This window comes from Podarcis erhardii (assembly GCF_964252035.2).
Source record: "Podarcis erhardii genome assembly, chromosome: 7".
Classification (NCBI taxonomy): domain Eukaryota; kingdom Metazoa; phylum Chordata; class Lepidosauria; order Squamata; family Lacertidae; genus Podarcis; species Podarcis erhardii.
In genome coordinates, this window is record NC_138511.1 from 40250098 (window position 1) to 40274593 (window position 24496).

Sequence of the window (24496 nt, forward strand, 5' to 3'; positions counted from 1 at the left end):
TAGTTACGTCCATTAACTTCAATGGTTCTACTCTGAGTAGAACTAGTATAGCATATCACCCTAATACAGCAATTTCAGTTTTCAAAAAGTAGATTGCACAAGTCGTAATATATTTGAACCTTTTTCTCATTACAAATTGAACTGAAATCCCCTGTACACACCATGGGTTCCATATTCAATGTTAGTCCTATGCAGAGTAGACCCATTGCAAATAATGGACAAGACTATCTTAGGTCTATTACTTCCAAAAGGCATCCAAGGTTAGCTGGATACAACCCAATGGAATCCACCCAAATCTTATAGTCAAGTGTTATGCACCAAAACATGTGATGCTACCTTATTCAGAGTCTTCTAAACCAGTGGTGCAGAACCTGTGGCCCTGAAGCCATAGTTGGACACCAGCACAAAACAGCCCCAACAAGCATGGTCAATGGTCCAAGATGATGGAATCTGAAGTCTGGTAATATCTGGAGGGTCACAGGTATCTGGCCCTTTCTCAAGACTACATAGTAAGCTTCCTTATACCTGTTCAGGTCACTTGTCCATTTAACCCAGTGCTGTCTACTCTGAACTCGTGTAGCTTTCTAAGCGTTCAGACCCAAGGTCTTTCCTTCCACCTGATACCTGATCCTTTTAACCGGAAACACCAGGACTGAACTGGGAACTTCTGCAAGCAAAGCAAGTGCTCTACCTATATGAAATGCAAATTCCACACTCCCTGTGCAGCCTTTCTTTCAATGTAAACCTTCTTCTCACCTCATTATGGGTTTCTTCCACTCGTTTTATGTCATCGACATCCAGAGATTTCAAAGTCGGACAGCTCAAATGTGTATCGGTGCACAAGTTCTGAAGTGCTGCATTGCACTGGTCCAAAATATAAGGCAGGGTCCCTTGAGAGCACTGTTAGAATTCATAAATGCAGAAAGAAAATTTAGCCCCAAATGGAGTCAAACAAGCAAAAAAGATTCCAAAACCAACTCCAGTCACTTAGGAGACTGGCACGATACTGATGCACCATTAGCATCAGTAGCTGCACTGATTTCAATTGCTGTTGTTATTATTACTACTACTATTTTGTAAGTCACTTGTTACCCAAAGGTATCCAAGTGACTTACAAGATATTTAAAACATAAATATAAATACATTATACCATAAAGATATCAAAACAACTGTACAGTCACAGGAAGCTTTGGCAGCACACTAGTAACAAAACAACATTAGCTTAGTCTGTCAGAAAGCCCTTGAAAAAACAATGGTCTTTGCCTAGTGTCAGAAAGCTGTCAACAAAGGCGCCACATGGATATACTGCACAGATCAGGAGCCACAAATGAAAAGGCCCTACTCTCTTGTCTTCATACTCCAAGCCTCAACTGTGAGGGAGGACCTGGAGAAGGGCTAAAGGTCTAGGTAGTAATAGTACTAGCACTAGTAGTACCTGATAATAATGTTCAATAATAATAATAATAATAATAATAATAATAATAATAATAATAATAATGTTTAAGAAGGCTCTATGGCCCACTGACATCAGAATATGAGCTAAATAAAATGAGTATAATGTGATGCATTTAGCACTGGGATCTACCACTTCAGGCTCTTGTTGAGGTTTCTAACATACCCCCTGCAGACACAAAGCTGTCAGGGTAGACCTTCCTTACTGGCATGCAGGTTTTGTTCACATCCCCCCCACCCCCACCCCTCACTGCATTTGGATCCCCTGCCTGCACTAGGTAACAGTATAGCCCAGCAACAACAAAAATGCTGCAACTGAAATTCAAGGTAAATAATCCATGCTGCTAGCCCAGTTCTAAGAACTGTTGCAACAACAAAGAAAAGCTTAAGATCAAAAACACGTAGCAACATCGTTGGCAGCTTGAAACATGAGAGAGAACCAATGTTGCCACAACACTGTGCTGGCATCGGAGACAGATATGCTTGCACAGGTAATTACGGGTAGAGAGTTGGATTGCCTCAGTGTTTATGATGGAAAGTGGGCAGCTTCTTTAACAATGATCTAAAACCCTCTCTCTCTATTTCTCTCTCGCTCGCTTTTGTTTTTTTTTTAAAAAAGTTTTTTTATTTTCTCCAAGGAGCTCAAGGTGGCGCATGTGGTTTCCCACCCTCTCATTTAATCCCCACAACCACCCTGTGAGGTGGGTTAGGCTGAGAGGTTAGGCAAGGTCGCCCAGTGATCAGGGGTTTGAACCTGGTCTACCAGATCCTAGTCGGACACTCTAACCACTACACCACTCAGACTGATGTATGCAAAGGACTCTGAAGCCTCCTTACAATCATGAATGTAACAGCATAAGAAGAGCCTGCTGGATCAGGCGAATGGCCAGCCAGATGGCTGTGGGAAACCAGCGAGCAGAACATGACCACAAGAGCACTCTCCCCTTACGCAGGCTCCAGCAACTGATATTCAGAAGCATTACTGCTTCCTTTGCGGAGGCAGAGCATAATCCTGATAGCTAAGGACACTCGCCTGCAAGGAAGCTCTTTAGCACATTCTGCCAAGTGTGCTTAGAAACACCTTTCAGGCAAGACCTGTCTCTAAAAACCTGGAAAAAAGCTGCAGGTCTCCAACCCGTTGCCCTCCAGATGTTCTGGACTACAATTCCAATCCTCCTTCACCATAGGCCATGGTGGCTGGGGGAATGATGGAAGTTGGAAGACCCAAACACCTGGGAAGGGGGATTGGGAAACCCACTTTGGGAAGACTGGGGTAGGTGATACTGAGCTCAGAAAAAATAAAACTAGCTTTATCTCTCGCTCTGTCGCTCTCTCTCAGAATAGGGCCCTATCTGAACTATATATTTAAAGTAGTATTATACTACTTTACTCCTGCCAACCTAACAGTTCGAAAGCACGTCAAAGTGCAAGTAGATAAATAGGTACTGCTCCGGCCAGTGGCGTAGCGTGGGTTGTCAGCACCCGGGGCAAGGCAAGTAATTTGCACCCCCTAACCCGTGGATTTGTGCCCCCTAACCCTACACCTAACACTAACCCCCAGATGTTGCGCCCGGTGCGGCCGGTCCCCCCTGCACCCCCCACGCTACGCCACTGGCTCCGGCGGAAAGGTAAACAGCGTTTCCGTGTGCTGCTCTGGTTCGCCAGAAGCGGCTTAGTCATGCTGGCCACATGACCCAGAAGCTGTACACCGGCTCCCTCGGCCAATTAAGCGAGATGAGTGCCGCAACCCCAGAGTCGGTCACGACTGGACCTAATAGTCAGGGGTCCCTTTACTTTACCTATACAGTGGTACCTCAGGTTAAGAACTTAATTCGTTCTGGAGGTCTGTTCTTAACCTGAAACTGTTCTTAACCTGAAGCACCACTTTAGCTAATGGGGCCTCCTGCTGTGGCCGTGCTGCCGGAGCATAATTTCTGTTTTCATCCTGAAGCAAAGCTCTTAACCCAAGGTACTATTTCTGGGTTAGCGGAGTCTGTAACCTGAAGCGTATGTAACCCGAGGTACCACTGTATCACTTTAAGCAATCATAGCTCCCCCCACAGAATCCTGGGAACTGTTAAGGTTTCTGAGAGCTGTTAGGAGACTCCCTATTCCCCTCACCAAGCTACCATTCCTAGCGGATGAAGAAGTCTCTCTTCCCAGGGACTTCTAGGACTCCATACAGTGCAAAGGAGAGCCTAAACCTACACCCCAGGGTTGGCTCAAACACTACGATGCTTCTTGGAGTAGCAGTGGGGCTACAAATGAAACTAACTGAAACATGGAATAAAGTAATCGATGGAAGATGGATCTTTCAATGGTTTTGAGCTACAAGGGACTTCCATAAGGAGCTTACAAACACTGGGTAGGTGAGAGGCCAGGGCAGTCTCACAAGATTGTGTGGGAGGGTTGCTGTCTTCATGCACTGCTTGTGGTCTGGAGGCATCTGGGTGGCCATTGTGGGGGAAACAGGATGCTAGGTTAGCTCGAACTTCGTTCTGATCCAGCAGGGTTCTTCCCATGTTCTTTAATTAATATGCAAACTAGGGTGGGGACCTCAGTTACAAACATGTCTACGGAACCCAAGACTTTGAGGCGGTAGGGGGCTCCTTGCTTAATTCAGGGCCCAGAGGGCACCACCCGTATGCGGGAAACAAGCAGATGAAAAAAGCCACACTGCAGATGAAGAGAATACACATGTATGCATTGGAACATCATCTGCCCCCATTCACAGGAAAACTGGACTGAAAGAACAAACAAAACATGAAATAGACTTTTCTCTGTGGGGAGGGGGGGCGTGTTCTCACACAACGATGCGTCTACATCAGGATCTTTTTCAGTTAAATATTTATAAGTGCAGCTAAATCCCCAAGAACAGCCCTGAGAAAGGACCCCTTGGTGCTATGATTCTTTGTATTGAAAATTTCCATACTATATAATGTGAGGTTACAGAGGTTTATGAAAACAAAGCAGGGGCTTCTAAAGAGGAAGCTTCTTCTCCTTTTCTTTGTGTGTGTGTGGAAGTAAATGTGCATTTTAATATCAGAATAACAGAGTGTGGGGAGCAGGGTCAGGGAGTTCATTCTTTACTGCAAAGGACAAATAACAAGCCTTTTAAGTGATGTTTAGAACCCTAGACTAATATGGGTATATTACTATGATAATAATACATAATACTATTACACTAATATGTGTATATTAGATTGCTTATTTTAAGAGTCTTAGCTTGCATGGTTTCTGTAATTATGTTTTATGATGGCAGTACACAAGTCTGTGGGCTGAGTTCAACAAAATAAATGTGAGAGTGGAATGACTTCTGCTTGTGTGACCAGACTTTCGCCCCACTTGCCCCACACTTTACCTGAATTTGCTCTGGAGGGTTGGGGGTGGGGAACCACCAGAATGGATTTAAGGCGCATGTGGGAGAGATAATAATAATAATAATAATAATAATAATAATAATAATAATAATAATAATTTATACCCCGCCAACCTGGCTGGGTTTTCCCAGCCACTCTGGGCGGCTTCCAACAGATCACTAAAATACAATAACCTATTAAACATTAAAAGCTTCCCTAGACAGGGCCACCTTCAGATGTCTTCTAAAAGTTTGGTAGTTATTTTTCTCTTTGACATCTGGTGGGAGGGCGTTCCACAGGACGGGTGCCACTACCGAAAAGGCCCGCTCCCTGGTTCCCTGTAACTTGGCTTCTCGTAGCGAGGGAACCGCCAGAAGGCCCTTGGCGCTGGACCTCAGAGATGAAAGGGGGAAGTCTCATTGCAGAAGTCATTCTGCTCGCTCAGAGCATTTCTTTGAATACAACCCTGTATCCTACTTTTTCTGTACTGCTTCATCAGGGTGGGCAGAATAGGTCCCACCACAGTCTCAATGTGCTAATAGCCCTGCACAGGTAAAAGGATGTTCATGCAGGTTTCACTGACAATCAACCAACCAACCAGAGTTAACAACAAGAGTATTCATCTGAAGAACAATCATATCAATAAGTTGTAGATTTTTCTCTGTTTTGCTTTATGCTGGTTTTAATGTATGTGTGATTTATTTATTGTTTTAAGTCACTTTTGAGTTGTTTTTTATTTTTTAAAAAGCAACTACTAAGTTTAGTAGATATGTAATGAAAATGAAAACAAATTCACAGTAAACTGAGAGATGCATGGTTAGAACTAGTAGCCACTTCCACCCATTACCACCCAGCTAATCCCTCTTACTCCCCACCCCTCTTCCCTCTCCCAATTGGCAAAATTCCCATCCCCTACCCAACTGCTCCCTTGAAATCCCCTTTCCCACTTATCATAACAAGGCAATCTCATTCCCCTTTCTCGTCAAACACAAACCTCAAGCATGGTTCATTGTGGAAGACACCGCTTTCTCGCTGCTATTTTTGTTGGAACATAAATGGCCATTGGGGTCCTACAAGACTTCAGAATAGAATGAAATTGTTTTTAAAAAACCACTCCACCTGCACCACATCATAGCACCAATCCTGAATGCCCCCCTTGGCCTACAATTGTGACTTAAAGGTGTTTTTTTAAAAAAAATAAAAAATAATGCATGTAATACAAGCTACCAATTTAAAGTAGAATGTAGTTGGGCCCTCAGAGAAGAGCATCCGAGATCAGAGGAGGAAACCACTATTGTTCCAGGAAAGAACAAACCCCCAAATTCTCTGTTACTCACCTCTGCCACCCTATGAGTAGAACTGAATCTAGGCGGCAAGCCAGCCAGGACACAATGCTGGTGGGTCATGTTGAGATCATCTGTGAACGGAAAATAAGAGTTATAGTCAACTATGGAGATGGGTACACGATATAGCTGCAGCAGAGGAAAGCAAGGTAATGTAGAAGCAATGCAGATGTTGCTGGACTACAACTCCCATCATCCCCGACCACTGACTGTGCTATCTGGGGCTGACTGGAGTTTGAGTCCAAAAGATTTGGAGGCCACCAGCTTGGCAGTGTGCCCATCTTGAGGGTCTAGAGATGCATATCTCCCCTTCGCTCACTGAACATGTTCCCCACGTGCTTTTATGATATCTAAATCAAGCCTTCGTGTTCAGAGGTAGTGTAACTCTCTGAGTACCAGTTATCCTCTAAGTTGGACAAGCATGAGAGGGCTACTGCCTTCATGCCCTGCAGCTTCTCAAAGACATCTGGACATCTACATCATGATGACACATGATGCTGATCTAGAAGGAGCCTTGCTCTCATTCAGCATAACTTCCTCTTGTTTGGTTTTAGTGCAGGAAGAAAGCAAACAGCCACTGTAAAGAGTAGACCCATTTAAAGCAGCATCACACCACCTTAAACAGACGTGGCTTCCCAAAGAATCCTGGGAACTGTAGCTTGTTAAGGGTGCAGAGAGTTGTTAAAGGACCCGCTATTCCCCTCACAATTCTCTGAGCTACAATTCTCTGAGTGGTTCAACAGTCAGTCCCAAGGAACTCGGGAAGTTGTAGCTCTGTAAAAGGAATAGGGAAGTCTCCTAACACCTTGCAGCACTCTTAAGCTACAGTTCCCGGGATTTTTGTGTGGGAAGCTAAGAGTTTACAGTGGTATAATACTGTTTTAAGTGTATTGTGAAGATGGGGCCTATGGCTCAGTCCTAATAAAGAATCCTTTTGTAACCATCGGAAAAAGTATGCATAATGCGGGGGGTTTTGGGGGGGGGAGAGGTGGGGCTGGAGAACCTTACATAATTAATTAGCAGACAACTGAACAAGATGTAGCAGATTTACCAAACTCATATGATCAAAGTTTAGCAACAACAAATAACTTTCAGGAGTTCATGGCCTTAGCAAATAGAGATACACAAAGTATGTAGATCAAATGCAGGGGTCAAGTTTCAGAGGCAAATTAACTGGATGGAAATATGAATGAGGCTCATGGTGCATATGGAAGGGTTTTGCTTTTTCATTTTTTCCATTTAATGCTGCAAATCTCCAACCACAGCCCATTCAGCCAAGTCTATGCTCCCAACTTCTAGTTAATGAAAATAATTTTTTGGATGCTCCTTGAAATATATAATTTGCTCAGTCCCCTTCCCCCATGAACTCCTCTCTCCCTCCCCCCACCAGAAAAAGAGGCCACTGAATACATCCTCATGCCGTGTTTAAACCCCATAACCTTCAAGCAACATTTGATCTATAGGAAACAGCTGTGGAGAAGCAAGTCTTCCCTCTTTGAACAAGCCCGAAGTATATTTTGCTCCAGTGTGTTTTGAAGTCACGGTAGGCAAAAATTAGTGACAATTGTAAATCTGCTTGAAAAATCTGGTCATGTCTACCTCTTAAAGATTAGGGGTGGGGGAGAATGCAAAGACCATGACAACCTCAGTTAAGCATGCTGTGGGGCACAGCAGATGGGGCCGCCCCAGTTGCCTGCCACGTGCTATGGATTTACTGCATGCCCTCCCCCATAACGTTTTGCATCAGACACCCCTTTGATGGACTACTGGAGGCGGCAAAGTTCAGCCCAAACTCCCTCTACAAGTGTGTGTGTGTATTGAGCTAAACTGTTTCTCTTTCACATAGGACATGAAGATCAGATTTCACTTATCGTAAAAAGCTTCTGTCTGGGAAAGGAGAACACTGTTTCCAGATAACCCATCAAAGTCTATTTTTGATATTAAGAGGAAAAGGTGATGATCAATTTTTGACGCAAACTGCACAGTTCAAGGTGTGGCTTAATATTCACCTGAAAAGAGAGGTGGTGGGGGGAATGGAGACAAGAGCTTAAGAAGCAGGTGTTGAACTAACCTTTAAAATTTCAACTTTAACACCTTCCCCCTCAAAGCACAACAAAGAGTCTTATTATATTCTCCAGCACCAGAGCTGAGAAAGACCTCAGGAATTCTTTTGGAGGGGGGGAAAAAGAGAGCAATAAAATACTAAAAATGCACTCACTCTTTCCAGTTCTTTGAAAGAAGTGGGGGTTTCTGGTTGCACATTTAGCTTGTCTTAATACATCATTTATGGCATCTACAATGCAGAAATATTTGAGGAAATAATACTGCTTCCAGAATTAGCAGAGGCTCTAGCAGTGAAGTGGGCACATCCTGAGTTCATGAATTAGGCCAATTAGTGCAATTTCTGTTGCTGAGGGGTGATGTGGAAACATGCCTTTTGCCTTCCAGTTTTGTTTATGTGGGGAGTACGCTGTGGAAGATAGACCCCATTACCTATTTAAAAACTCTGCTTCTTGGGAGGGAACACTTGCTGGAGGTTTCACCATCAGTTTGCCATGTCACAGTCTCCTTGGTCAGATTTTCAAATAATGATTTGTTTACCGGTAAATATCAAAATATCACTGTCAGCACAGGGGCTGCCCTCCCACTAGCTATAGCCAAAGATTTCTGGGTGCTCTGTGTGAAGATTGGATGGGTGCAGGGATCATTCACGTATTTTCCAAGTTTCATTAATGATGATATTCTTTTTATGTCGTACACTTATTTTTCGTGGAACCAGACTGTTCACAGTCCACAGTGTAAATATACCAAAAGTTTATTTACGCTGTGGACTATGGTCATTACACAGAACACAGGGAAGCTGCCTTATGCAGAGTCAGATTATTGGTTCATCTAGCTCAGTATTGTCTTCACTGACACGCAGCAACTCTCCAGCATTTCAAACAGGGATTCTTTCCTGGCCCAACCTGGAGATGCCAAGGACTGAACCTCAGGTGTTTGGCATGCAAAGCAGCACTGACCGTTTTCAAATACAAGAAGAAGAAAAACCTTATTTAATTCTCAGCAGCAGCAGCAATGTTAGCTGCCCCTTCATTAATTGCGTTTTTAACCTGCCTTTCTCTCAAAGAAGCTCAGGGCACACGATACATTTCCCTCTCTTTTAGTTTTGCAACAATTCTATGAGGTGGAATCCTATGAGGTGGAGGAAGCTTAAAGACTGGTTCAGAGTATTACGTTTACCAGCTCCATCTGGTACACAGGCTGAGACCCTATCTGCCTGCGGACTGCTTCGCCAGAGTGGTGCATGCTCTGGTTATCTCCCGCTTGGACTACTGCAATGCGCTCTACGTGGGGCTACCTTTGAAGGTGACCCGGAAACTACAACTAATCACAGAACGTGGCAGCCAGACTGGTGACTGGGAGTGGCTGCCGAGACCATATAACACCAGTCTTGAAAGACCTACATTGGCTCCCAGTACGTTTCCGAGCACAATTCAAAGTGTTGGTGCTGACCTTTAAAGCCCTAAACGGCCTCGGTCCAGTTTATCTGAAGGAGCGTCTCCACCCCCATCATTCTACCCGGACACTGAGGTCCAGCACCGAGGGCCTTCTGGCGGTTCCCTCACTGTGAGAAGCCAAGTTACAGGGAACCAGGCAGAGGGCCTTCTTGGTAGTGGCGCCCTCCCTGTGGAACACCCTCCCACCAGATGTCAAAGAGAACAACAACTACCAGACTTTAAGAAGACATCTGAAGGCAGCCCTGTTTAGGGAAGCTTTTAATGTTTGATGTATTACAGTATTTTAATATTTTTTTGGAAGCCGCCCAGTGTGGCTGGGGAAGCCCAGCCAGATGGGCGGGGTATAAATAATAATATATTATTATTATTATTATTATTATTATTATTATTATTATTACTAAGTGGGGATTTGAAGCTGGGTCTCAGCAGCTGTAGTCCGACACTCTAACTGCTATACCACACTGTGTGTTTTTTTGGCCCTCCAGATGCTGCTGGATTACAAACCCCATAATCTCTGACCATTGGCCATGGTGGCTGGGGATAATGTCCAAGAATATCTGGAGGGCCACAGGTTCTCCATCACTGCTGTGAGCAGTAGTAGGACTTTGAAAGTAGAAGATGGCTAGGTTGTCTATTCACCCAAAGAATCCTATGGGAGAAAAGCATTTATTTGTTTACTTCCAGTGTAGATACAGAAACCATAAAGTACAATGTACAACGATAACATTGCTGAATCATAAAAAACAGATTCAAACTCAAGAACTTAAAACTCCTAATTAAATAACAGGCTTTAGCCCCACACCAGGATGCCCCGAAAGCCCAGTTGAGTAAGTGCCTCTTAAATTGACAACTCCACAGTGAGGATGACTGACACACCATCAGGGAAAAGGCGTTCCCCAAATGGGGCACTACCACAGAGAAGTCCCTATCCTGGATTACCGAACAACAATTAACACCAATCAGTGTGGCAGTTGCTGTGAAGCTTTCAAGGGGCAGGTCAGCAGATTAAAGCTAAAGAGGTTGAATTCCAGAACACAGCTGAGCACTTTCCAGCTCAACTGTATTCTGGATCTCAGCCTCTGCACTTTTACAAAATTGTTTTCATGAGCCAAAGGTAAATGTGTCCTTCAGCCTTACAGTAGGTTAACTTGGGTATACCAGATTGTAAACTAGGAGAACAGAGGAAGCTCAAGGCCCATATAGGTAGACTGAGCATTCATATATTTTAGGTTTTTTCTAGCAACAATATAGTAGCTACTTTCAGAAGCTTTTGTTTTTTCTAAGGTAGAGCAACGTTGAACCCCCCCCCCAAAAAAAACCTTTGTCAAATATTACAAAAAAGATTGCAAGTGATTTACAAATACAGAAAGGAACTTGCAACCCCCACCCTATAAATATCCAAACCAGTTGGTCCCTATAAAGTACTGGTCAGAATAAGTGATTTATACACTTGAACTGGCAGAGAATTTAATATGTCTCCACATAAACATGATCAGGATGTTGTTACGGTGTTAAAATAAAATAATATTTTTTAAGCTGTTCTTTATATTGCATTTCCAACACGGCATGAGATGTAGTATATAAAGTTAAGTATGTATCAGGGGAAATGAGCCAATCTCACACCGACCCAAGGTTTGGTTTGGTTTGATGTGACTGGAGAGAATTTAAGAAGCACAGAATTCCACTACATGCATGGGTCTATTCTTGCCAGTACAATCAACACTGAGGCAGGAGAGCGAATTAAGTTAGGTGTGGGGAATCTGTGGAACTCCAGATGTTGCCAGACTACAACTCCCATCATCCCTGAGCGCCAGAAATGCTGGCTGATGCTGATGGGAGTTGGAGTTCAACATCCAGAGAAACACACGTCTCCCAACCTGATTTAAGGGGTTACTCTGTTCAGCAATCACACAAGGGGGAGAGCAGAGCCATGCTTCCTGGCCCTGGCCCCACTTCCTCACTGATTCCATCTGTGCACTGAAGTGCAAGAGCCACACCACACTGGCTCCCATGCATTTACATACAAGCATTGTTTGTACATAACTCACCCCCCCCCCATGTAATTCAACAAGTATCCTCCTGCATCTTGCACATTAAAATATTTTTAAACAACAACAACAACACTCTTTTGATATTGTTTCTTTTGGTCATGCAAATAATAATAATAATAATAATAATAATAATAATAATAATAATAATGGACTGTGTATATTTTTCTTCTTCCCAATCTCTAGATATGAAGGCTTACAGTCTACCCCTTCACCTCCTATAGTAGTGCTTTTCCTCTTGTTTTTTCCCCTCCTGCACATGTTTTCCTTTCCTCTTGTTTTTTTAAACTGACTATTACTCTCCTTATTTTCCTGCCCCTACCAAGGAGGGTGAGAAAGTGGAAAAGAAATAGAAATGGGTACCATGTTTGCTTTTAGATACTACCTAGCATAAAGTAGCAGTCTCCCGGGTAAAGGGGTACAGCCAACCCCGGGTTCTTTATGTCCCAAGCAACTTTCAAGCCAACATGCCAGACAGCTGGGTCTCTGCCACTTGGAGCCTTCTCCTCAAGAATATCAGCGGCAGGTTCTGAAAAGGAAAAGCAAAGCAAATAATTTAACAGACCTGGAAACAATCTCCTTTTTCGTTAGGGAAGAAAATCTCTGTTCCCCATCAACATGGTCATTCATGAGAGATTGGAATGGCAAGAAGGTGAAGAACGATTTGACTTTAAAGCTTCTAACAGGCTTTTGCAATGCAATATTCCATGGGCTGCTTTGGTGCCTGCTGTAATGGTGCATCATTGAAAAACAAAGGAAAGTGGTTTTCCTTCAAAATTATTGCTTTTAGCTGCATGCGTTTTAAATAGATAAATCAATATGGTTAGTTGACAAAAAAATTCTGAAACAAAACAACAACTATCTTTGTTGCTATCATTGGATTGGAAAGGGACTTAGCAAATGATCTCTGCAAAGCTATGTGGGGAAGGGTCCTAGCTCAGCGGTAGAGCACATGCTTTGCATACAGAAAATCCCAAATACAATCTCCAGGTAGGACCAGAAAAAGTTTCCAGTGTGACATCCTGGAGAGCCACTAGTCAGTCTATGTAGACAATGCTGGACTAGACTCAGTATAAGGCAACTTTCTGTGTTCTACAAGACATCAAGAAATACCAACAGCCTTGCCACAAATTCTATAAAACATCAAAATTGGATAAATGTGTCAATTTGTTTATCCATACAAACAGGTGTCAAGTGCAAGTTTTTCTGCAAGTTTTTATCCTGATCAATTTTCAATTTCCACCTCCCCCCCCCCCAAAAAAAAACACTTTAGGGTGGGAGAACAGATTTATAACTTTCATTATTTCACACACCAACCTGTGGACCAACACTGACCTCCTGGCTTCTCAATATTCAAGCCATCCATCACGTGAGGCTGCAGCAATGTTTATTTAGACTAGGGCTTTACTAGTCAGTCATAAAATATGAAAATGATTTCCCAGCTGATTTGGTACCAAAACACACTCATCTTTCCCCACCCCCTTCTTTTAAGTATGCATGTGGGCCTAATTCCCATAGTTGTTCCTTCCTTCCGGGGACTCTTGATTGTGACATCAATAAAATAAGCAATGGTGGTAAACAGCTTAAAAAGCAACACTGCCAGAATCAATAATAACTTGCTTTCAAGGGCCTTCAATATTTTCTACCTCCTTTTGGGAAGAACTCTTAACAATATTAGAACAGGGGACACTTTCTGAAAACGGCAGGTAAGAGCTTTCAATGCAATCTGACCCAGATAGTGTAAGAAAGGGGTAATTTTTTGAGGGTTAATTTTGTCTGTTAGGTTGCTTTCCCCTCATTTGTGCTGTTCACAATATGGCCTCAATAAAATATGGAACTACAATCAGAGACAGCAATTTCAATCAATGCTCCCTGGGTTGCCCTCATAAATCCAGCACCTTTGGAATGCACTCGTTAAAGCATCTCTCTCCTCTGCAGTTTGATCATTTTCTCTCCTTTTATTGCTTAAGCGTAGAGTTCAAATATAGCTCTTGCGCTGCCATTCCCGTTCCTCTCAACTAACGTGACTTATAATTATCACCACCAATTGAAATGAATTACTCCCACTGTGCTATTTTGGAAACAATAGAAGAGCAAGCTGCTACTTGTTTTCAAAACGTCAGTTGCTCCAAAGTGACATAAACTTTGGCTGCAGTCAGGTAGCAGGGACGATGGTGTGCATGCAAAAGTTCCTATGTTCCATCGCCAGTATCTCCAGATTGGGCTAGGTACTGGATTTGCTTATCTGTGTGTCACCTTGCTCCCAGTCGTGGAACACAAGACGGTTTACATGGAGTTTCCAGGAAATATCCCATTCTAGCACTGAGACGCATGCAACAGTACATGTACGCCCCTCCAGTAGTGTGAATTCATGCTGGTTTGTGCTCAGGATGCTATCGGAGGAGTTACACGCAATCTCCACTTTCAGTACTGTTTGTGTCTGCCAGAATTTTGTGGTGGACAAACTGATTTGTTTCCAGTTGGTGCATGTCCCATTACATTCTGCTGAAATCCTATAACTTTTCACACTACAAATGGACAATGGTAATGGTGTTTCTCCCACTTCTGTTGCACTGAAGTGAAAGAATGCCCCCTGTCAACAGCAAAAATGCAGTAATATTGGAGAATGACTTATAAAGTGGAATGATGGGTGGATGGTCTAGCATAAATCCACCACTACGACTGTGTCAATGAAATGCTGCAGAACACACCTGCAAAAAGTTTCTAGACCCCCCGACTTTCTAGCTTATCATAGTGTATCAACCATTTGACTTTGCTCCTCCCCTGCAGCAAGTGGGATAAACAAATCAGGATAAACGAAACAACCCCTTGTATTATGTGCAAACCAGGGATCTAGTTTCTTACAACCTAAGAAGCCATGATCAGCAAGCCAACAACAAACCATAGCTTCAGGTTGGCTAGTAATCATGGCTTGTTAGGCCATAGAGAAGGCTTCTTCAACCTTGGCCCTCCAGATGTTTTGAGACTACAATTCCCATTATCCCTGACCACTGGTCCTGCTAGCTAGGGATCGTGGGAGTTGTAGGCCAAAAACATCTGGAGGGCCGAGTTTGAGGAAGCCTGCCATAGAGGATCTGTTTTACATGCAGAAGGTCCCTGTTTGAAAGCTGGGAAAGACTGAAAGAGCTGCTGTGGACACGGACCAATGGTCTGACTCAGGCAGCTTCCTATGTTCCTCAGTGCCAATGAAGCACAGTCCCCGGTTCATTATGCCAAGCATTCCTAACTTGTTCACCCCGCTCCCATCAGGGGAGGAGCAAAGTAGGAGTGACTGGACAGTATGCTTGACTAGTGCTCGTGATGCTATTGGGGAGGTCACAAGCAATCTCGCTTTCAATACTGTGCGCATGCAAGTTTTGGAGTGGTGACACTACTTCATCTCCAACCTATGCATATCCTGAATATCACAAATCTTCTGGCGTCTTTTTTGTTGCACTACAGGCCCGCCAAACAGCAAGTATGTGATAGTATTGGGGAAGCATTTCAAAACAAACTAAAACAGTATAAATCGACCACTTGCACTATTATTGTGCCAATAACTTGTTGCAAAATACACTCGCAATAAAAGGTAAGTCTGAAGGGGGTTCTACGTTGCCCCTTTGCTCTCTTCCAGAAGTGTCAACAATGGTTTCTTTTCCAAAATGTCTTCTGTAGTCAAGGAAGATGCCCCTAGAACTGGGCAGTCTTGGAAGTTAGTGGCCTTGCTTGCAAGGATTATCTCAGTTTTGCTTTGTTTTTTTCCTCCCAGAGGGTGACGTCTTTAAACTCATTAGTATTGCTAGGAAAATCTCCAAACACAGTTCCTTGCAGGCTGTACAAATTACTGCTAACTGACCTTGCATCTATTAAGCAGCAAATAGAAGGGATTACTGGTCAATTATCAATCCACGGGAACATTCCAATTGGTTTATAAAGACATTAGCAACGAAGAAGCTGTCAGCTCTCGCCCAATCACAGCTGCAGTGGAAATGAAGTAGCAGTTGCTCTGCTTAGCCAAGATATATATTTTTTAAATTTAATAAATATAATAATAATAATAAAGTACTCTGTGTTAGCGTGGAGGGACAACACAAATTGTACATTATGAAAGTCAGAAGTAATAAGCCTTTCATGATCGGTCACCATTGCAGTCAATCACTGGTTTGTTAGCCTGTTAAACATTAACTTGTCAACTAACAGATCCAGTTGTTTATTACTCTAAGATTTACACACTCAGGCAAGGCTTAAGAGGCAGCAGGCCAAGAACAATACTGGTGAAAGAATCCACAGAAAGGAAAACTCTTTCTCCGCAATAGAACAGCCTTACCCATGTTACAGAGAATAGAAAGAATTGAAAACACACACACACACTACGAGAATGTTATAGCAATTATTCATATATGTTAGTCTATATCCACTTTCAAGAGTCACTGATAACTAAATTAGGGGATAAGTTGCAGGATCTAATATATGCTCACACACCAAAGCCCATCATCAAGCCTACATCCCCAGAGTGGCTGGAGAAACCCAGGCGGATGGGCAGGGTAGAATTTATTTATTTATTTATTTATTTATTTATTTATTTATTTTACATGGTTACAAATACATGTACATCACCTTGAGCTCATGGAGGAAAAAGGAGAGATACAAATGCAAAAGATCAATCAATCAATTGATTGATTGATCAGATAGAATAGATACACAGATACGCTGGGCAATCGGACCAAGGTAGCCCCACACAGATCCTAGGAGTAGAAATAACTGTTATATGGGACAAGGCTGCAAGAGAAGGAATTTCACTAATTGATTCAACACCAAATCTCTGCCTTCACATTCTGGGTCACCGTACACAGCAACATAACCATATCAGAGTCAACGCTCTCTGCAGAATAGAACTATTGCCCCCTACAGAACTATGGTGGAAAAATCTGTTTGAGAACAACAGGCTTGGACTGTCAAGACTAGCGGTGACGGGTAAATATTAAATTCACGGCTCTCCATCCCAGTTCTCAAAAGATTTACAACTTTAAAAGCTATTAGCTTAAGTAGACTAGTGAATTCCACCTGTCATGAGTGTACATGAAATAGGAGGCAGACTCCAACTGCTAAGACTCAAGTTATAAGGAACTACATAGATCAATGTCAACAAGTTTAATTGTATACCTAAATGCAAACAGGAAGTCAAAGCAGCTGTTGGGAGAAAACTGGTGTGACGCGTTTTCAGCAGCAAGCATCCCCAGTGTTAAAGATCAAGGTGCTCCACACAAAGGTAAACTGGCAGAGACCTTGCTCTGGGAATCTTTCATTGCAACAGGTCTACAGTACACATATTGCGACAGCATTCATTCATTGTATGAAGGACTCAGTCATCCACCCAAGAAACTCTTGGGATCAGGTATTATATAGTAAGCTGTGTGCATTTGGCTCTTTGCATTCCAGAACTGCCTCCAACAGGAGTCATTTCATCTGGCTGCATTAGAGAGGTGAGACTGCAAGGCCCCCTTCTTCGGCCTGACTGGGATCAATTGCCATTTAACTCTTCCCCTCACTGGCAATCATTCCAACTGGCTGCCTCAAAGAGGTGAGACAGTGAGGCTCACTCCATCAACTTGGCTGGGGCCAACTGTCATTTAACCACTCATCTCCCAGGACTCATTTGGCAGATGTGATAACTTCAATTTGTTTCTCTTCTTCCTTCCTCCCAGGCCCTTCCCCCTTTTGCACTGTTTATTAAATTGTAACCTAAAATCTAAAACTATGAACTGCACTGAGCTCATTGGCAATCTGTGAGGCATATAGACTGGAACAATGGAACAATGGAAGAGAGAGAGAGAAAGCACAAATGTATTAACTTCCATACTTCTACAATTAGCTCTGTGGCAAAGGCTTCTTGAAAATATTAGAAAGAAAGAAAAATTAAGAAAGAAAGAAAGAAAGAAAGAAAGAAAGAAAGAAAGAAAGAAAGAAAGATGCATATAGAGGATGCCTCTTCTGACCACTGACACAATTGCCATAATGGTCCCACAGAAAGATACAAGGATCATTATGACATTCTATTCAATAGGGCTAATCGCCTCTGCTTAATCAACCTATTAGCAAGTAGCAACAGTTCTGAAAAGTTTCCTTGGATTTTCAAAATGAATGGGTTACCGCCACGTTCTGTCAAGCAGAGAAACACAAGGTAGCTATTGATCAAACTGTTCAGAGTAAATTGGGAAACAAAGGCACTTTTGTAAAGGTAATGCTATCATATAACACTACACCAAGCACATATTCTGCCAGGTTCGCTCCCCTGCTAGGGAGATCCTGAGCTTCTGGTGCTCCCAATAAGGGCCAGACAAACTGGAGAGATATCAGTATTTCTCAGGAAGCTCTCAGCACCTTGAAAAACAGAGTCCCGATTTAGCTGAAGTCACCTTTTTAAAGGTCTGAGTGTAGAAATACTTCAGCAGAGCAGAGTCTCCAGTTACAGACTTCATAAAGGATCACAATTTACATAGGCATTGAAGTTCCAGCTTCTGCAATCATTAGGACAATATATGAACCCATTCACTTCTGAAGTAGTCTTTTTTAGAAGTGTAATTTCATATGCTCTCTGCTTTCTCTTCCATCTTAACTGAGAGACCGAGTCTCTGCCTGCACTCCTTTTAACCTTTCATATTAGTTTTCCCCTCATTATCTCAGTACTGATCTTGGGGTGAGGTCCATACCACATCAGCTTCTTGCAATATTCCCAGGGAAGTCACTCACAAGGGCTTCTCTCTAGGACCCCTGCCACTGAAGAACCTCACACAAGTGGGAATTATAAAAAGTGTGAGAGGCAAGAGGGGTGAGGATGCCTGTAGTGAAGGAGGAACCTGAGAAACATAGAGAGCTACCTGCCTCCATGGAAGTTGTCCATCTCTAGCAGAGATGGAGAAATCTGTGGTCCTCCAGATGTTGTTGAGCTCCAGCTTCCATCAGCCCCATCCAGCATGGACAATGGTCAGGGATGATGGGAACTGGAGTCCAACAACATCTGGTCACAGATACCCCATTCCTGACATATAGAATATTGTGTCTTTTGGTGTGGCTCTGCAGCAGGGGTTGTTAACCTGGTCCCTACCACCCACTAGTGGGCATTTCAAGATTCTAGGTGGGCAGTAGGGGGTTCTACGGCACAAGCTGAATCCTCCTTCCATCAAGCACTGGTGGGCGGTAAGGAAATTTTACCATCAAGAAAAATGCATTAGTGGGCGGTAGGTATAAAAAGGTTGACTACCCTTGCTCTACAGTGTCTCTAGGAGAGGCCTTTGCCATCACCTGATGGTACCTGGTATGAAGCTGAAATCTTCAGCATGCAGATGGTCCTTCCCAGTTGCAAGGAATCATTGTGCAATGCCAGTACCAACAGAGACACCTAAAATGTTTGCTTCAGCTGTTAAAGGGATGCTCCCTCTTCAGTAACTTCTACATTCTTTGGCTAATCCATTCCAAGTGCTAATCCATTCCAAGTGCTTATGAATTCTGCATAGCCATAACTAACCCTTCCACAGCAATCTGTGATGAAAATCTAAATGTTGTGAGAACTTACGTTCCTTCATGCAGCTCAGTCTAATAAACAGAAGTAATAAATACGTCATTCCTTGTAGAAAGGGTGGTTGATGTTTCAGAAATGATTACAAATTCAACAAAATTGCTATGGAGTGGGTAAGCTGGCAGGGGGCATTCTCGAGAAATGGTTTGGTTCACAGTAGCTTTGGCCAAGCATTATCTGAAGTCATGGAAAGAGTGCTTCTAAAATTGCATATAGAAGCAAGCAGAGCCAATGGCTGAATTCGGACATTGCACCAAACCATGGTTTATGCTAACCAAAGTTAACAACCCACCATCATGGTTTATGATCCCATACATTCAACAGACAAATAGTGGTTTGAAACTTCTTGTCTGCTTTTGTTTTCCATTTCCTCATCCATATGTTTACTCCAGTCTGCACAGTGCAACAGTCTCTTGAGCCAGAGGAATGGCCATTGTTTATTTGTTTGTGAATCTAGACACAATGCAAGCCACAGCTAGCACAAACTAGCTTCAAAATGTGGTATGCTATCGTGGCTTGGCAGCCCGTCGCAAACCATGGTTTAGTGAGCTTACATGGGTAAAAGGAAATCATAGGTTTGATGTAACATCTGAACATAGCAATTAATAGTTAAGGTGCCCCTCAGGCAGAGGTTTCCAGTCCTTGCACTGCACCAACCTTGCTACCACTTTGCCCCACCCCCTTCCGCCTCCTGGTAAGCAGCAGCAACGCAGGCAATGGGAGGTCAGGTGAGCCCCACCAACTGCTACTGTTCAAACTAGAGACCTTATGCTTTAATGCCTTCTACTCCTAGTAAAGGCGGGGCTGTGCTGAGAAGCATGCTAAATGCACCCCTTTCACCCCTTGTGGAGGGTGACTGTGTGAAGTAAGGAGTCCACTGTAATCATGTAGGCTCCCTGCACATTTTAGAATCCTGACTGTCCAGAGTTTGTATTAATCCATAGAAGTGCAGCTTTGCTTTTGTTTTTTTAATCAGTGTTGTGTAAGTCACATAAAAAGCCTTTAAAAAAAACCCAGAACCAATATTCCACATTACTTTCCCAGTCAACAGGGATGCTACATTGGAAGGTGAAGCATCTGACAGGACCATAACAGTTTAGCATGCCTGGGCAAGAATCTGTGCAATGTTGTGAAAACATGTAAAAATCTCCTTCCAAAGTCAGAGCAGCATATTATTTACAAAGAAAGGAAAGCAGGGGATATGGTACAGAGCTGAACCATGAATTCATATATGAAAAATTGCCCCAATAAAAGAGAGAGATGTCAAATCACAGCTTTAATAATAATAATAATAATAATAATAATAATAATAATAATAATAATACAGCCTTGGAAATAGGTATCTGTGGGAACCTGGAGAGCAGAGATTTGAAAGGTTTTGCTTTCTTGGCTCCTGATCAGCAGGTTAATTATAGCAACTTTTCAATCCATTTAAAGTGCTCCTGATAAGGGAAGCTGCAGCAAACATAGCTGAGCTCACTTGTCTCTCATTCTCCCCCCCACCCCTCCGATATCCAGAAAGATTGAGAGGGTCAAATAAGTGCTTACATGGGAAAGTGGGGGAGGAGGCGCATACGGTTTTTGGGTGCCTCTTTTGTGCACTGACCGCTTAGCCTTAGGGGTTTTAAAACCGCACTTAAGAGCGAGACCCGGTTTTCATATTTGCTTTACCCACCTTCACAGCTATAACTGTAGACAGCCACTGTTGACCCTTCAACTAGATTTTCATCGTGGTGCCAACTCACAGCCATTTTCCCCATTCCAAAATAAGGCTCTTGTTTCAAGAACGGCATTTGTTGTGGATCCATATAATTTAATAAAGACAGGTTGTAAGATGTTCTCTCTTTCAGATGGCTATGGTCATTCTCTGGGACATGAGAAGGGCTTTGATCTTGCAGAATGGACCCCATCTCTGTAATGGAAGTAGCATAATCCTGAGGCCTATCGATGACAGGAGAATCTTCCATTCCTTTTGTTTCGGCCAAATTCTGCTCTTGCAAAGCCTGGACAGATTCTCTGTGCAAGTAGCAATTAAGTTTGATTAATGCCTTGCAAGCCTTGGATATTTCAGGATGGGAATAATTTATTTCATAACCTTCCACAGGCCAGGGGACCGTAAATAACCTTGTGTTCAAATATTTGTAGGTACATCCTGGGTTTCCAATTAATATACGAGATACTGGGGTAACAAAATCTTTCCCTTTGATCCTTACAAGATCTTGGAAAAAACAACCATGCTTTTGCAAAGTCAAAAAAGCTTCCTGAACTTCTTCATGGACCTCTTTGGGAATCTTCTCAGCAGTTCTGAGGACGAGTTTTGAATATTTTGTCTTCCACTAAAAAGAAAAGAAAAATCATGGATATATTAGGAATATAAAACAGTTGCATACTTGACATGTTAGTTATGGCTTATCAATCAAATAAATAAAGAGAGAGACTTCTTTGGAGGAAGAGGATCAAGACCTCAAGAGAAAACCCACACCGACTGAAGATTTGGAGGAGCCATCAGTAGTCCAAAGGCAGCCTGAAGAGCCCCATCTCACCAATGCTTTTGACTCCATTCTAAACCCTGCCTTGATCCCTGATTCTCCTTCATTGCCACACACACCACTGACCTCAGAAGTGTAGGCAGCAATAGATCTGATGGACAGCTTAAGTCACCAAAATGTCCGCCTGGATAATTGACACTCAAGGGTCTACTCAGCAAAAGGGTGAAGACCCAACTGCAATCAGTCACCCAGTAGAAGCGGAGCTGGCAATAGGTGGGAAACCATTTCAGACCAAGGGTCAAGTTCCCTTCTGGGGGGCACATATGAATGGTGAGCAGGGCCAGAAGCAAAAGTGAGCAGGCCAATGGGTGTACCATAGCCCAGTTTTGTACACACCCATCTCTGTCCTCCATCCAAGCACAGAAGAGATATTATCAGATCAAGTACACACTCCAGCCAGGCGAAAACTCAAGGAGGGTGTGAAGTAAAAGCAGTGAGGGGTACGGATGAAGAGGATGTGTAGCCTTGAAAGAGTCCCAAGGGCCAAACAGAGAATTCTAAGGGTCACATTTGGCCCCTGGGCCAGGGGCTCCCCACTCTATTGTTTCCATGCTAGCAAAAACTCTGCTAGTTTTTGAGCTCATTAAATCTCCAGCTCATTCACATCTTCCTGGCAAGGCTCCCAATCTGACTCCAGCTCCACACCAGGTGGAGTCCTCTTATTATGTTGTTACAGTCCTCATCAGTCCTCTTATTATGTTGTTACAGACTCACATTAAACGCATCTTCGTTTTTCAAAATAAATTAAAATCAAAGCAGTTTATAACAAACATACATATATACAATAAAAATGTCAAAAATTAAAATCAGAGACCATCAACTAGCTATCACAGACTGACATTTTCTTAACTATGTGCATAAGCTTGGCAGCCTAGAAAGGTTTTCAGCGGAAATTTAAAGATTAAAACCAAAGGTGCCTACTGCATCTCTACCAGCAGAGCATAGGACCGGGCTGGTTTCTTACTACAGTCAAATGAGCCTCGTCAACTCTGGGGACAACCAACGAGGCTTCTGTAGATGACTGCAGTGACTGAGCTGGGATACAAGCGTTTAGGCAGTGCCTACAGTACCTTTAGTTGTTCAGGTCTTTGTAAATTAATACAAGTACTTTGAACCTGGCTTGGTAGTAGATGGATATTTAACAATGGTGTCACATGTTGTCAGTCATGTGCGCCATCTGCAACTTGGCTGCCACATTCTGACCAGCTGGAGCCCTACATAGAGTGTGTGATGAGATATGGGGCTACTTGTGTGTGAGCGCTTACACTCTCAGAGTCTTGTAATCAGTTTCAAGACTGTCCCTCTCCGCGCAGCCATCGGTGCATGGCTGCCTTAATCGCTGGCAGAATCCGTCAGTGGGCGTTTCCGGAATTTCTTCCAACATAAGAGTTCTTTGACAGAAATTCTACGCCTTGATTCTCTACGTGACAGCTTCCTGCGCAAAGTAGGCGTCCCAAGGGGAGGTCCTGAGCTCTCCCCGCTGTTCTCACTGGAAGCGTCTCAGAGCCGTTCCTCCAACTCTGTTTCCGCTGAAACTCTCCCTCTCCCCCTGCTGGTTCCCTCCTCAGCATCCGAGGGTCTCCTAGCATCCTGGAGCCCCTCCACCACTTGGAGCTCTGATGGCAGTTCCCTGACAGAGTGCACTGCAGCAATTCAGCCTTGAGGTTACCCACCCATGGACTACGGTGGTCCCTGCCCAAGAACGGACATAGCTGAAAAACCAGGCGGTGAAAGGCACTCCTAGTGACAGAGGACACTTATATCCAGGAGTACCCCCAATCTACACATCTGCTCCTTTTGAGGGAGTGTAACCCCCTCCACAAAAGATAATGTGCCTGTCTCCCAGACTACTGGAACATGGGATTAAGATCTAGAAATGTGTTGGAAACAGACCAAATTTTCAGCAATGGCCAACAATCTCGGCATTTGTTGGCCTTGTCCCACCAAGGTCCATAGGGTCTTGATTGAAAAGACAGCGGTTGTGTGAATCTGTCTCAAGAAACAGGAGGAATGACAAGAAGATAGTGTAAAAACAAAGGAAAAGTCTGCAATGACACATCTATGGGGAAAGCATGCCATGCTTGTTCAAAGGCTGTAATATTTCACTCTCCTGTTAAAAACTGGGAGTTAATGTGTTCCACATTTTAATGCCAGCCTAATGAGAGGCACATTACCTTTTGGCTTGTGAACTAAAGATTACATGCTTTGAAAGTATTTTATCAATATATCTTAAATGGTGTCGGCGGGGTTTCTGCTCTTTAAAAGCACCCTAAAAATGTTGTGCTTATTTTTACTTTAAAAAATCACACATTGGTATCTCAGAAGAAGAAGAAGAAGAAGAAGAAGAAGAAGAAGAAGAAGAAGAAGGAGGAGGAGGAGGAGGAGGAGGAGGAGGAGGAGGAGGAGGAGGAGGAGGAGGAAAAAATTCAGGAAATGGAAACACATTTCCAACACATCATCTCAGAATACCGGTCGGTCTTCTTTAATTCTCCAGCCAGTCATCCTGCTATGTCCTACATCAGGAAAGCATTAAGAGATCAGAAGACCAAGAAAGGGGGAAAGAAAAAGGGAAAAAAGAAAAACCCCATGGAACTCATACTGGACACTTTTACTGATTGAAGGAACAAAAAAACCAAAACAAAAATCCCGTG

At 43.2% G+C, this 24496-nt stretch overlaps 1 protein-coding gene across 11 annotated transcripts in view; it reads right to left on the reverse strand.

Annotated features, from left to right (window-relative positions):
- FTO (FTO alpha-ketoglutarate dependent dioxygenase) overlaps window positions 1-24496 on the reverse strand; it is a 257029-nt gene that overhangs the window by 178714 nt on the left and 53819 nt on the right. For 9 of the 11 annotated variants that reach the window (XM_081870225.1, XM_081870229.1, XM_081870233.1 and 6 more), the window contains exons 3-6: window positions 20972-21632; window positions 12106-12249; window positions 6149-6228; window positions 757-900 (exon numbers count right to left, since the gene is read on the reverse strand). In XM_081870225.1, the coding sequence (XP_081726351.1) occupies window positions 757-900; window positions 6149-6228; window positions 12106-12249; window positions 20972-21632 (1029 nt within the window). The remainder of the gene's footprint in view (window positions 1-756; window positions 901-6148; window positions 6229-12105; window positions 12250-20971; window positions 21633-24496) is intronic. The other 2 variants (XM_081870230.1, XM_081870228.1) reach the window with 1 other exon arrangement.